This window comes from Alligator sinensis, unplaced genomic scaffold, assembly GCF_000455745.1.
Source record: "Alligator sinensis unplaced genomic scaffold, ASM45574v1 scaffold517_1, whole genome shotgun sequence".
NCBI classification, from domain to species: domain Eukaryota; kingdom Metazoa; phylum Chordata; order Crocodylia; family Alligatoridae; genus Alligator; species Alligator sinensis.
The window spans coordinates 319,019-333,568 of record NW_005842236.1 but is presented as its reverse complement, the minus strand read 5'-3'; the positions used below and the strand labels follow the sequence as shown (position 1 = coordinate 333,568).

Sequence of the window (14,550 nt, the reverse complement as noted above, 5' to 3'; positions counted from 1 at the left end):
CCCCCCCCACCCCGGGAGCATGTGTGAAGATGCCCATGGGTACTTACGGCCATTAAAGATCTAACAACATTTATTAAGTGAAGAAATGGTATCAGTCCCAGTACCAGTATGATTACCTAGTAATTACTTCCTTTCAGCGATAGTGAACTGAACTAATAAATAGCCATAACTCTGTTTGACATGAACATTGTGCAACTGCATTGGTTTTAATTGTAAACACTTTTAGACCTCTGAGGAGAGGTGCTTTACAAGTGTGGAGATTTTTGGGAGAAATCTAAAATGGTATTTTTAATGAACTTTTAAAAGTAGATTTTATTCTTTGTATCCTAAAAGTGACCTCTGTCAAGATGGGTGCCCATTGTACTACGCAATGTTCAAACACATAACAAAGCAGTGCTGGCCAAGAGGACCTCACAGTCTATACTGAGTGGACCTCGCAATCTATATAGACCAAACTGACAAAAGGATTAGAAGAAAGGGATGTAATATACAAGTAGAGGGCTAAATTGTGGAACTTACTCACAGTGCTTGTTGAGCACAATATCTTTCAGAGGTTCTCAATTATGACACCGGGTGATTTTGTTGTCTCAGGAGCAAACCATCAACACTTGCAGCATATTTAGTTATAGTTCTGCAGCTAAAAATGATGCAAAGCAACTCTGAGGCTACAGGTACCTCCCATAAGTTGCCCTGTGGAAACAAAGCCTGGGTTATATAAATTTAAATCTGGAATAACTCTATTGAACATAGCAGAGTTACTTGGAAATTTCACCAGCTTAAGTGTGTTTTGCTGTTATTCTTTATGGTGGTAGAGAATGCTGTTTCACTGTCATAACTAATAATAATACCAAATAAATCTTGACAGATTGGCACCTAACAAAATTTTGGTTCTTTCCTTAAAGGTTTTGCCAACACTGAAAATGTCTACCTTTATCTTTGCTTTTCCAGATGTTGTCACCCCAAATGGTTTGAACATTAAGAAATTTTCAGCAACACATGAGTTTCAGAACTTACACATCATGTACAAAGCTAGGATCCAAGAGTTTATTCGTGGTCATTTCTATGGGTATGCTTTTACTTTTCAAAATGAGCACTTGGTTGTCTAAGGCTGTTGAGGCAAGAGCTAGAGTAGGTAGACTGTAAAAAGTACTTCCTAGGGGACTGGGACTGTTACCTACTGACTCTTGTAATTAACTGAGAGCCACAATAGGAATCCTAGCTTCTGGTTCTGGCTCTGTGTAGTACCATGTGTGATCAAACAAAAGGTTTGACATGCATGCTATTTACCCAAGATATAGTTCAATACAGAGTTCTGAAAGAAACCCTTGCCTTTCTGATTGTCATGGGATCTTACAGCAAATCATGTCAGTGAACTGCTTTCTGCTTTGTCTGGTCACATTTGATGTATACTGTCTTCATCTGTTTGTTTGTTTGTTTCAGTCATCTTGACTTCAACCTTGAAAATACTTTATTTTTCTTCATTGCTGGGAGATATGAGTTTTCCAACAAAGGAGCTGATATATTTCTAGAGGCCTTATCCAGGTTAAACTTCTTGCTGAGGGTAAGAAAGGACTTGTAAATGCAGGATGCTTCTAGGTTATGCACATTTAATTCACCCAAATATATAGGTTGTGTTCAAGACTCCCTATCCCAGTGACTGGGAACCAGGGCCAGAATGGCTTAGCTCAGGTTTGAGAAGGACTGATGTTAGGACCCAGTTGCTGCTTCCAGGGCTTCTCCCTGCCACCCAGCTGTGGCACAGTGCAGCATGGTATGAGTGAAGCTTCAGCCACTGAATTCTGCTGATGCTTCAGCTCTGGGGGCCAGATCCAAGGGCTTCACAGGCTATAGGTTGCCAGCAGGGGCCCTATACTGTGCTCCACCAATATTCAGTTGGCACAGCAGCACTGTAGGGAACTACTCCAGCTGCTGTGACCTAGTTCATTCCTTGGGTAGCCAATGAATTGCAATAGTAAAAAAATGACTTAAAACCTACTTTTCACCCTTCCCACTCCAGCTGCATCTGGCCTGTATATCAGTATGGGCTATCTGTGGAATAAGTATTAAGGATATTGAACAAATTTACCCAAAGTTTAAGGTGTTTCCATCCTGGCTCACGGGCATATTCCTAAATGGCTTTGACAACTTTCTTGAATGTGTCATGTGTCATTGCTCTATAATAGCCGCTTCTGACTATTTTAGGCTTGAGAGCTGGATTTGAAACCATAAAATAGAAAACTTTTATAATGCCTAATATTAAAAGATGTGCTTGTAAGATGAAAAAAATTGTCCTCTGTAGATAATTCCCTGGAGTTTGGAAAGCCAAAAACTGTTATTGTGTTAGTGCAGGACAGAGACTTGGAAAATAATAATAAAAAACTAGACCTCAAAGCCCAGGTTTCCTACTACTTGCCCTTTCTGCTGGTGATGGTAGGGACAGAGGGTCCATGAAGGTGTTGCTTACAGCTCCCTAATGCCCTGTCCAGTTCTACACCAGCTGTTCGTTTGATTTATAGCATCTAGTAATGACCTTCAAGGAGCCATCTGGCACATGGAGATGGCTGCACTAGGCTCATTCCTGCCCCATTACATCAGAGTCAGAATGGGGTGGGGTAGAACTTAATTAAGCTATATGCCTACTTGCTGAGGACTCACTCAGGTCAAATCAATCTTCAGTGGGAAGATTCAGACAGTTTTGGTCCCTTTGAAAAGTGCATCCCAGAAATTTGCCCTAACTAAAACCTCACCAGTCACTTTTAATTGACCAAGCTGATTAAATGCCGTGAGTAAAGAAGCTATAGAAATGATAAAAAGTGCATTTGCTTCAAGAAATTCTTTCATTTTAAAATAATCTTTTTTTGTCTCATGGTAACAGATTAAAATCATGTGTTAAATGCTGTGTATGAGGTTTATATATGCTGTTTGACTTTACATTTACACAAATACTTCAAAGACACAGAAGGAGGTCTTAAGAAATGTTTTTGACTATTCCTGGTAGCACTCATGTGGACCCTTGTGCCTCAACAGAGCCTGAATTGAAGGCATGGGTCCACCACACAGATCTGGGTGCAGGCATGGTCCTTTACTGACCCAGATGAGATGGGCTTTGGTCTCTGCCTTTTGTGTCTAATTCCTGTTGTGCAGGATGTCTCACATACTGTCTGGAATCTCAGTTAGTTTCTGGATAATGATTTCTTGCTAACTGTCTCCATCTTTTCTCTATCTAGGTGCACAAAAGTGACACCACAGTTGTAGTGTTCTTCATAATGCCTGCAAAAACAAATAATTTCAATGTGGAAACGTTAAAGGGGCAAGCAGTCCGCAAGCAGCTATGGTAATCACTACTCTTATCATCGTTCTTGGCTGGGGAGTTAAAGGGATAATAATTGTACAGATCACTCATGCAAGATGATGCTACAGTGGATATTGCCTTTATTCATGGTTCTAGGGTCTATTCCAAGCTATAGTCACCTCCCAAAATATAAGATATATGATACATCATAGGTAATTATTATATTTTCTCAGTATAGTAAGGCCTCATTTGGAGTACTTTGTCCAGTTTTGGTTTCAAAAAATGTGCACAAACTGGAAAGATTCCAAGGAAGTGCAGTCCAAGTGATAAACTAGAAAATATAACCTGCAAGGAAAGGTTGAAAGTATTGAGTTTATTTAATCTAGAAGAGAGAAGACTGAATGATGGCCATGATAACTAGATGGATAGTGTGGCCCTGGAATAGCTACTTAGAAAGGTTATAGAATCCAATCACTGGAGATTTTTAAGAGCAGGTTGGACAAACTTCTGTTGTACATGGTCCTTTTGCTCCATCCTCAGTAGGACAGGTTAGAGTTAGATGGCCTCCCTGCATTTCTATAATTCTATGAGTTGATTGAATTTCAGTCTAATGCAAAATCTTTAAGTAACCTCTTATACCAGTTAGAGCTGGAGCTACTGACATTATGGAAGCTTCAATCAGTGCCCGTGGACTCTGCCTTTTAGCAGAACTTCCAGGTACATGAAGAGCACCACAGGCAGTTGCTGAAAGGCAGTTGCATTGCTTCTAGTTCAGGCCATGATGTGTCTCAATACAGGGCTGTGGGGGATAATAATGAGGCAGTATGGATTCTTCTGGGACATAAAATTTAAACCAGGACAAAATCCTGATATATATATTTTTTAAATTCCTTAAGGACACAAAAAGAACTTCTCATTGATGTGAAGGTGTGTTGGTTTTGGGGGGTTTTTTGGCTTCCAAGTCAATTTGCCAGGGGCATATCTAGTGACTTATTTACAATTTCTTCTCTCCTATAGGATTCACTGAGAATTGAACAAGTTTGTTTGTTTTCTATCTGTGGCCCCTTGCATGTGTTACAGTTGTCTTGCAATTAATATGCTAATTGCACCATAAATAGCAACAGTACTACATTTTCAGCTGATTTATGGAGCCATGAAGTGGCAAACCAGCCATAAAGTTCCACAGAAAGTCTTCATACAGACATTTGGGGAGTTTAGGGGGAGGTTGGATCGCATTAAAAATAGCCACCCAATCTAAAGTAAGTTGGGTGGGGCCTGAGGAGAATTGTGGGGATCAGGTGGAATTCCCTGGGGGGATCAGGTGGTCAAGTGGGGTCCATGGGTGACTGGTGCCACCTTAGATGGGTGGGGCAGATGCCCCCCAGTGACCAGTCAGCAACCCAGCGGGGGGGGGGTCCCCCTACAGCCAATCTTGCCGACTGGGAAGTGGCCGCGGTGCTACATCCAGCGTTCCCACTCCATGTTCAATGAGCTTTAGTTAAAGTGCCCCCACCATCATTTTGAAGTTCAGGGACACTGAATACATAAGATGTTGAGGCTATTGGAGCATGCTAATTAGCACTCAAATTAACTGAGTCTGCTCCAACACACTGCGGGCATTTTTTTACATGTGTTTCCGACGCGGCGCTGGGTGCTTTAATTAGCCAGCCACGCTAGTTAAAAGTGCTGTGCATCATGTGTATCAGCGTCACCATGCGTCCCTGCTCTAAAAAAATGGCTGTGGGGTGCTTTGAATTAATTTCCATGCTCCAGCAGACTCAATTAATCAAGTCTGCTCTGATGTACTGGATTTCCAGCATGTCAGAGCAGGCTCCCCACATGTGTATAGGAGCCCTATAATTACAGCGTGTCAGAGGAAATGTCCTGCACGTCTACAGGCACCTGTTATGCCCCATTTCAAACATTGCACCTCCTCCCATGAACATCTGGTATGTCAGGAGGAACTGGGTAAACCTACACGGTCATGAATACTCTGTAATAATGGCATATTAAGCTTAGTACTTGTAATAACAGGTACTAACTTAATGCACTGTAATCAGCGCTACTGCACAGTAGCACAGATGAAAGCTTTTTTAGTGATGTTAATGCGCATTAGATTAATCTACTGCACATTAGTACATTAGCACAGGTTTTGTCTACTGCACTAATGCACAGTAGAGTTAGTCTTCTGAGCATTAAGTGTCTCATGTAGACACGCCCACTGTATTTCAGATGTGGCATAATGTTACTTCAAACCCACTGCACCATCATCTTAACATCTGTCAGGAGCCTCTCTCTTGCTCACTTTTTTACACCTGGAGCTGATTTTCATATTGGAGAAGAATGATCTACTTGTCCTTGTTCTTGTGCTTCCCTGTTTCCTGAATCCCTAGTGTAAGTCAGAGTACTTTTAGTTTTGTTCTTATTTCCACCAGCAGTGACATTGTACATTTTGGCCCTGACAGGCTGCATTTTACAAATTTTTTTCTTACATATCTAGGGACACTGCACAATCTGTGAAAGAAAAATTTGGAAAGAAACTTTACGATGCACTCTTAAGGTGAGTCTCAGAGTCACTTTACATTTCAGAGTGACAATTCCAGCTGTATAACCTGGATTGTTTCCCTGTTTGTATTATGTGCACATAAGAAAAGAACATTGGGAGAAATGGAAAAGGAAGATGTAATTAGACTCAAGCGCCTTTCCTCTACCCATGATTTCCTGTGTGTAGTTGGATAAGTCACTTAATATGAAGATTTCAAAGGAACCTATCTGGTATAGGAATCTAAATCCTATATTGAAAAATGTTGTGGGCTTTTAGGAGTCTTAAGAGTACATCTTTAATGAAGAACAGTGTATTTTTAACTTGGGTTGGGTCTTTAGAAGTAACTAACTCAGGTTAAAATAGCAATGATCAGGTAATGGGTTTCAACCTGAGGTAGCAAATTAAATTCAGTCCCAGGTTTCCATATTGGCTTAAACTCAAATTAAAACTCTAGTTCATTTTCTTCACTGATATTTAAACATGAGTTACCTAGAAAAGAGTGCCCTTCATTTAGCTTCTCTAAATCTATCCCATCCATGCAGCTGGTCCAATAAAAGATATCATCCGCTGTAATCCTTCCTGTTATGAATACAAGTATTTTCAAGCATGGTTGCTAAACCCTTATTCTCATTAAGATTCAAAGTCACTTAAATCTGGTCTATACTAGAGTATTGCCAACATGGCTACATTGTCTAGAGGTGTGAAAAGGTCACAAGCCTACATTAGGTAGTTGCTGCCACCCTAACTATGGCAAAGGCTCCTAGTGGAGATGTAGCATTTAATGGCAGAAGGTCTTTTTCTTCAGGCATTGCAACACAGCCTCTTTGAACAACAGAAGTTCAATGGGTTAGAAGTTCTTTTCTGTCAGGATAGCTATATCCAGAATGGGAGTTTACCAGTATAGCTATGTTAAATACAAAGCTTGACCTTGTCTTGCCTCGAGCCAACAAAACTTTGTAGTATATACCAAACCATAGACGAGCCTTTTTAAAAATGTTTACATTAATCTCTCCTTGCCTGTGTTTCACAATCTATAAAATGAAGGTTATAGTACTTCTCTACATATCAGGAGTGTTAGCACTGTAAACAGGAAATGTATATAAATATGGTTGATAGAAGAGAGTGGAATTCAGATCTCCTGAGACTTTGGTTAGATCAAAGGAAAAGAAGGCCTTTGCACATATTTCTCAGGACATACTCTCCATTTCAAGTGGAGGTTATCCTGAGTTAAAGCCATATGATCTCGTGCTTACTAGAGTTGCCTGGGAATTTCAACAAAAATGAAATGCTCCTGAGAAAGAAAAATTAAATATCCATAATTCTTCTTCCATTTGCAAACCTGTGGAGCAGTTTGCAAATACTTTGATTAAAATTATATTTTGACAAAAATTGAAATAAAATATCATGAGATTTTTATCACTATATGTATGTATGTGTATGTATGTATAGCCATAGCTAGAGAGAATTGGAGCGAGGCAGTGGGAGAGAGAAAAAAGGGTGTTTATGTGGAAAACATTTAGAAATAATAATAATACCTTCCACTCAGTTAATGGCCTATACCAGTGTCCCTTAAAGACAATGAAAAGACCCCTGTTGACTTTAGCAGGTCTTTATCTTCACTCCACAGTTGTAGTGTAATTTGTAAATTCATAATAATCATTTCTAAAATGACAAATTACAAGCCATTTGGTGAAATAGACTCTCTGTATTACCCATGCAGAGGAGAAATTCCAGACTTGAACAAGATCCTTGATCGGGATGACATAACCATAATGAAAAGAGCCATCTTTGCAACTCAGGTCAGAAGGGATATTCATTGTTTATTCATAGATTCATATATTGTTAGGGACTGGAAGGGACCTTGCAGACCATTGGGTCCAGCCCCCCTGCTCTAGACAGGAAGACAATTGGGGTTAAATGACCCCAGCAAGGTGACTGTCTAGTCTAGTCTCCTCTTGAAAACCACCTCTGGAAGGAGTTTATTCCACAGTGTGGACACCCTGACTGTGAAGGAGTTTTTCCTGGTATTAAGCCTGAAGCAGCCTTCCAGGAGTTTGTACCCATTGGTCCTGGTCTTTCCCGGGGGTGCCCTAGTGAACAGTTGTTCACCAAGCTCCTGATGCACTCCTCTGATATAGCGGTAAGCCACAATCAAATCCCCTATCGAACATTTGATGGAAATGATAAGTATGGTCATATACAAGGATCACAAACCATGCATTTGAATACATATTTGTTGGAAAACTGTTCTCCAGCATATACATTTCTCATAGCATTTTGAAGTGCAGTCTGTGACACTTTTCTTTTTCTTTTCCAAAGTCCCTAAGCTTATTTGGAATTGCAGGGACATGCCTAGTTTCCCAATCATATCACCAAATCCCTTGGCCCTCTCTTATTTTAACTAAATTAAAGGTCTTTGCCCACTCTCATATGGTTTCACAGTTCCTTACCCTCCTGTTTGCTTTTATTTCATGTCAAGTCTCTTCCTGACTTAAGGTGTGTGTGTGTGTGTGTGTGTGTGTATGTGTGTACACACACACCTGCACACAGGTTGTTTTTCTAAAAGGTATACAACAAAATTAATAGATAAAAGAACTATTGGGTAAACCACTATGCCATGTGTAGTTCAGGTAAAATTAGATGATTATAGAAGTACCTTCTAGTCTTAAAATGTAAAGGTAAAATCCTGACATTGGTGGCAAAATTCTCATCTGCTTCATCTAATGAAGAATTTCATTAATGGATTCTTCACTACCAGTTTTTTATTCCTTGCTTAAAGTTGCCTTTACTGTGCTGTAGAGACAGACACTACCTCCAGTGACCACCCACAACATGCTTGATGATAGCAATGATCCCATTCTCAATACCATTCGGCGCATTGGACTCTTCAACAACCGCACTGACAGAGTCAAGGTAGAATCTCTCATTCTAATTTTTTTTTTTTTGTAATAGAATTTCTTTAAGTAGTTTCTCTGTAGCTGATATAGCTGGTTGGCACTTGAGGAAATTGGTTCCATTCCTGGAAGAGACATGCAATAAAATAATTACCACCCTTTCAAATAACAGCAGCCAGTCACTTTTAACAAATACCCCTGCCCACTTATTACCTGCAAAAATTCAAAGGAGACATTTCTTGTAAGGAACGATGGCTTTTGTCATTAAAATGGTTTAGCACCATGCACAAAATCCTGGGGCTAGTGAAGTCAACTGCAAGATATCCGTTGACTTCTTGAAGATTAGGATTTTACCTGATGGGTTTGTAGCCTGCATTATTTAATAAATATTTACATGTGGCTTGCCCATATCTACTAGCAGGTTTCATGGCTGCCTTCCTAATCCTTAACAAAACAGGAAACATATATCTGAGATAGGCAAACCCAGAAAAAGTTGATTCCTTAATGCAAATGCCTGCATATTTAACTGGAAAAAGTTCTCAATATGAAAAGTGGAGTTTCTTGGTGCTCTTGGAGTCACTCTTGGTGTTATATTGCTCAGAGCAGGATTCTACTCTCCTGGGCTCTTTCTTGTGGTGACAGATCTTAGCACAGCATATTAGTCCTAATAATTGCCACAGCCCAGCCCATGATGAGCAGCATCTGTGATTTTCCTTATTAAGTATGGATGATATTAGCAATGGACCATTTAAAACTGTTTTTGATAGCACCCTTGTTTCCACAATAAACTTATATGAAGAGATATAAGATAAAAGATAAATTAGATAAGGGAAAACTAAACAAATTAAGATTCCAAAAATCATTGATGTTATTGGGCTGAGTTGTATGTAAACAGACTAAAATCAGGACTGGGAGAGAATACAATATCTGAGTCCTTTGTTTTAGAACCACAATAAAGACACTAACTGTTCCATGTTTTACATAATAAAAAGTATTGCTTTTATTTCTCTTTTGGTTCTAATGTAACTTTTGAATATCCAGGTAATATTACACCCAGAGTTCCTTTCTTCAGCAAGTCCATTATTACCTATGGACTATGAAGAGTTTGTCAGAGGCTGCCATCTGGGAGTGTTTCCATCTTACTATGAACCCTGGGGTTATACACCAGGTAAGCAATTTTTACACTAACTGCTGTTAGATGGTAATACATGTCTTATTAATGTCTGTGCCTTTAAAAATGGAATTGATAGTCATCATCTGCTGCATTATTTCAAGATCACTTTTGACTCCATTTCCCCTACCACACAAGCCTGCTGATGGCAGAATTTTGGGGCCAACTCGCATAATAACTCCATTGAAAACTACCCATTGTTCTTATTTTGAACCCTGACTTTCCCCAGTAGTATATAATTTTATGGTCTCCTATGGCATCAGAATACAGATCTAATTTATTTTCTGGTAACATCAAGTATGTGTCATATAAAACGAGATCTGGAGGTATGGACATATTTTAGTAACAGGGCAAGAAAATAGGCGCAACCCAAAAAGGTCCTCAGCTGGCACAATTGCCTTGATTTCAGTGGAATTCTGAAGAGTTTGGATTTCAGTTGCATAGTCTGCTGGGTATTTACCATGCACACTTACAAGTAGGAATGAGTGAGCCTCAAAGGCCTAGTGGGAGATTTTTAAAGTAACAGGTACCAGTGAAGTTTCCAAACAAAAAAATTCCACCCTGATCTTCAGTGATATTTGGGCTCCCATTTCCCATTTAATATGTATATAAATACATATAAATCAATGGAATGTATAGACACTCAAATGCCTTGGAAGATATGGGTCTAGGTGCTTCCATTCATTTGTGTTTTGGGGATGTTGGTTATAGGTATGTTGGTCTAAGGACATAGGCAGACAAGGTTCTTTGGGTAAATGTGATATCTTTTATTAGACCAACTACATAGTCGGAAAAAATTGTTCTTAACAAGCTTTCAAGCACAAACACCCTTCTTCAGACATAGGGAGAGTCTGCTGGTGTTTGTGTACTCTTCTGGGTGGAACAGAAGCTTAAGCCAATATGCAAAATGCAGGTCTGTCAAAATGCAAATGTGTGGCAGGGATGATCAGAGGGGATAGAATTTAATAGGCGTGAGACAGGTATGGTACGGGTAGAAGGGTCTCTATGGTTTCTATACTTCCACAGTTGAAAACAGGGATCCCAGATTATATTAAAAAGAGCTGGCTTGAAGAAAGAAATGATTGATAAACAAAACAAAAAAGTGTTGTTTCCATTTCACTTTGAAGGTTTCTAACCAATGTCCTCCCATTTTCTGCTTCCCAATGTGAAACCAAACAAAGTGCGTTGACATAAAATCTCTTTGTATGTGTCTTTCGATAGCGGAATGTACTGTGATGGGCATTCCTAGTGTGACCACAAACCTTTCGGGATTTGGGTGTTTCATGCGGGAGCATGTAGCTGACCCAGCTGCTTATGGTGAGACTTTTAAGAGCACTTCCAAACAACACATTAGACCGTGCATATTGCACTTGCACTTCTTGACTGGTGAGGAACAAACTTCAGAGTTCCAGAATTTGATTTTCCATCAAAGTTTATCCATATGTTTACGAGAGTTTTCTCTTGTGTATGTTTTCCCCATTCAACTAACTCCTTATCTCTGCTTCCAGCTCAAGTAGCTTTCCTTCATTCCCATCCAAATATGCTATAGCCTGGTCTTGGAAATGGTCAAACTATCTCTGTTTTAAGACTTCATAAAGAAGTTATCAAATTTTCAGAAGATAGGTGCATATATTGAGGTAACACTGTAAAATACTAGTGGAGACAAAATGCTGCAATTTTTAACTCAGTGAAGCCAGTTGAGATTAATCCTGGATGTAAATGTGTTAGCCTTGACTAGCTATGTGGAAGCCACTAGCTATGTTTATCTGTGCCTTGTCTCCACTAGGATTTTATATTAAGAGAGTGAACTCAAGTTAACTATGTCAAGGTACAAATACAGCTCTTTTTGCTTTGAGGAAATAACCTACCAACTTTCCAGTTTATGCTTCAGACCATGGAGTTTTAGTATCAAATAAAGGTGGAATATTTTCATTATATTTAGAAATGTACTCCAAAGTACTTGAAAGCTTTTCCCCCCAATTTTTCTTTTTTTAAAATAAACCTTCCTTATTTGAAAACAGATCTGCTGGATATCAGCATAAACGATTAATCAATCAATTAATCAATCAATTAATTTAATTTATTTAATTTATTAATTAATTATCAGCAACTGATGAAACATTCCCTTAGACTAGAAAAAACTGTGTAACTTATAGGTATCAATCCTTGCTCCACTTAGTAAAACACAACTCCACTACATGAAAAAAGTTAGGTATCAGGGAAAGTGGAACAGAAATGTTAAAAGCTCATTTCTGGTCTTGCTCATCTCCAACTTTGTGTCACTCAGGGATTTATATAGTTGACAGGAGGTTTCGCTCTCCTGATGAGTCGTGCAACCAGCTGACTCAGTTCCTGTATGGATTTTGCCAGCAGTCACGACGCCAGAGAATTATCCAGAGAAATCGAACTGAAAGACTCTCAGACCTGCTGGACTGGAGATACTTAGGCAGGGTGAGTGAACCTTTTTAGTAGCTATATAGTAAGCTGTTGTCACAAACACACAATCATCACTGTGGTTACATCTGTAGAACCTCTGATCATCTGTTTCAAGGCCTCAGTGAAGTGAGTCAGAAGAGTGAAGTGAAACATCCCTCTTCTAGAGGGCATTTAAGCATACGTTTAAGTGCTTTGGACAATCACACCCACTCATGCCCATGCTGAAGAGAATATTATTTTGACCTGATTAGTTTAAGCTGAAACCAAACATCATGCAGTCCTAGCTTTTCCAAGGACAAAGACTACACAAAGATAGTGCCTCTGGCCATAGCAACCTCCAAACTATCTTCCAGGCTCTGCCTATAGACATCCAAGACACAATGGAAGCATTTACGTGTTCATTAAAATGCTTTAAGTAATGTGCATTAAATCTAGTACCTCCATTGTGAGGTACTAGAAAAATGAGCATTCGCCTATTTTAAAATGTATTAGCTAAAGAGCACTTTTTTGTGACACACAATAAAATAGGCTACTGTGCATTAAAGCGCACATGTAGATGTACCCACTGAGTGGGTTTTTAAGTAACACAGAAGCACAAGCCCCATTAGCTTTCCATGGGATTTGTTCCACAAATACCCCTTGACATTGTGCCTCATACCCTCTGCTTTGTGCCCTCTTGGCTGTTCATTACCATTATGGTAGGGCTGTGCTTTGAAGGCACAATAAAGTCTTTAGCTTATCACAGAGAATGGGGCAATATTATGTGTTCATCAAACAGCAGCAGATCAGTATTCTACAGAGCACACAAGTGAAGAGACAAGGAAAATGTAATTACTGTGGGTTGCATCTTGCCCTGGAATCAGTGGGAGTCCCCCAACAAGTCTGTAGATGACACCATGCTGGGGGGAGTAGTACATATACTGGAGGGTAGGGCTAGGATTCAGAAAGACCTAGACAAATTGGAGGATTGGTCCAAAAGAAATGTTATGAGGTTCAATGAAGACAAGTGCAAAGTCCTCCACTTAGGATGGAACAATCCCATGCACCAGTATAGGTTGGGGACTAACTGGCTATGCAGCAGCTCTGCAGAAAAGGACCTGGGGGTTACAGTGGACAAGAAGGTGAATATGAGCCAGCAGTGTGTCCTTGTTGCCAAGAAGACTAACACATACTGGGCTGCATTGTTAGGAGTGTTGCCAGCAGATCAAGGGAAGTGATTATTCCTCTCTATTCAGCACTGGTGAGGCCACATCTGGAGTATTGTGTCCAGTTTTGGGTCCCCCACTACAGAAAGGATATGGATAAATTGGAGAGAGTCAAGTGGAAAGAAACAAAAATAGTTAGGGGGCTGGGGCACATGACTTCTGAGGTGAGGCTGAGAGAACTGGGCTTATTTAGTATGGAGAAGAGAAGACTGAGAGGGGATTTAAAAGCAGCCTTCAACTACCTGAAGGAGGGTCACAAAGAGGATGGAGCTAGACCACAGGTGGGCAAAGTCCAGCCTGCGGGTTGCATTGGGCCCACAAGGAACACCATTTCCCAGCAGCCCCTGCCTGTGTTGCTATGGCTGGTTTCCATGGAGACCCCAGAAGTGGCAGGGCTGAACAGGGTGGGCCAGGGTTTCCATGGAGACCTGCCCCAGCAACGCTGGCAGGGTGTGCGGCTGGGTGGGGAGCTACTCTGGAGCCAGGATCTTGCAGCAGTGACAGCGTGGTCTGGAGCTGGGACAGAACTGCGATCTGCTGCCCTGGGCACAGAGGGTAGTGAAGCACTGGAACAAGTTACCCAGAGAGGTTGAGAACTCTCTCTATCCTTGGTGTTTTTTAAGACCCGGCTAGACAAAGCCTTGGCTGAGATGATCTAGTTGGGGATGGTCCTGTTTTGAGCAGGGGGGTGGACTAGATGACATCCTGAGGTCCCTTCCAACCTTAATTTTCTGTGATTCTATGAGTCCACATGGAGCTCTCTTATAACAAATTCTCCATTCACTGTAAGCTGCAGGGTCTGGTAAGTTTCATGGAGTTTGAAATTTTGCAAATTCATACCAAGTTCACAAATCTGTTTCCCTGTAATTTATATTTATGTTCATTTTTAAGGAAGAGCCATTTTTAAAATGTGCATGGCATGCATTCATGTACAATGTATATAAGTATTTTTTTTCCTGTGAAAAAGAAACCTGTGCTATGTTTTAGGGATAAAGAATCCCACTTCC

At 40.2% G+C, this 14,550-nt stretch overlaps 1 protein-coding gene across 5 annotated transcripts in view; it reads left to right on the top strand.

The window, feature by feature from the left end:
• GYS2 (glycogen synthase 2) overlaps window positions 1–14,550 on the top strand; it is a 99,172-nt gene that overhangs the window by 76,210 nt on the left and 8,412 nt on the right. For 3 of the 5 annotated variants that reach the window (XM_025208545.1, XM_014521648.2, XM_006027344.3), the window contains 9 exons: window positions 949–1,066; window positions 1,441–1,561; window positions 3,228–3,334; window positions 5,793–5,852; window positions 7,558–7,636; window positions 8,637–8,750; window positions 9,773–9,899; window positions 11,124–11,219; window positions 12,190–12,353. In XM_025208545.1, coding sequence (XP_025064330.1) covers window positions 949–1,066; window positions 1,441–1,561; window positions 3,228–3,334; window positions 5,793–5,852; window positions 7,558–7,636; window positions 8,637–8,750; window positions 9,773–9,899; window positions 11,124–11,219; window positions 12,190–12,353 — 986 coding nt within the window. The remainder of the gene's footprint in view (window positions 1–948; window positions 1,067–1,440; window positions 1,562–3,227; window positions 3,335–5,792; window positions 5,853–7,557; window positions 7,637–8,636; window positions 8,751–9,772; window positions 9,900–11,123; window positions 11,220–12,189; window positions 12,354–14,550) is intronic. The other 2 variants (XM_014521650.2, XM_025208546.1) reach the window with 2 other exon arrangements.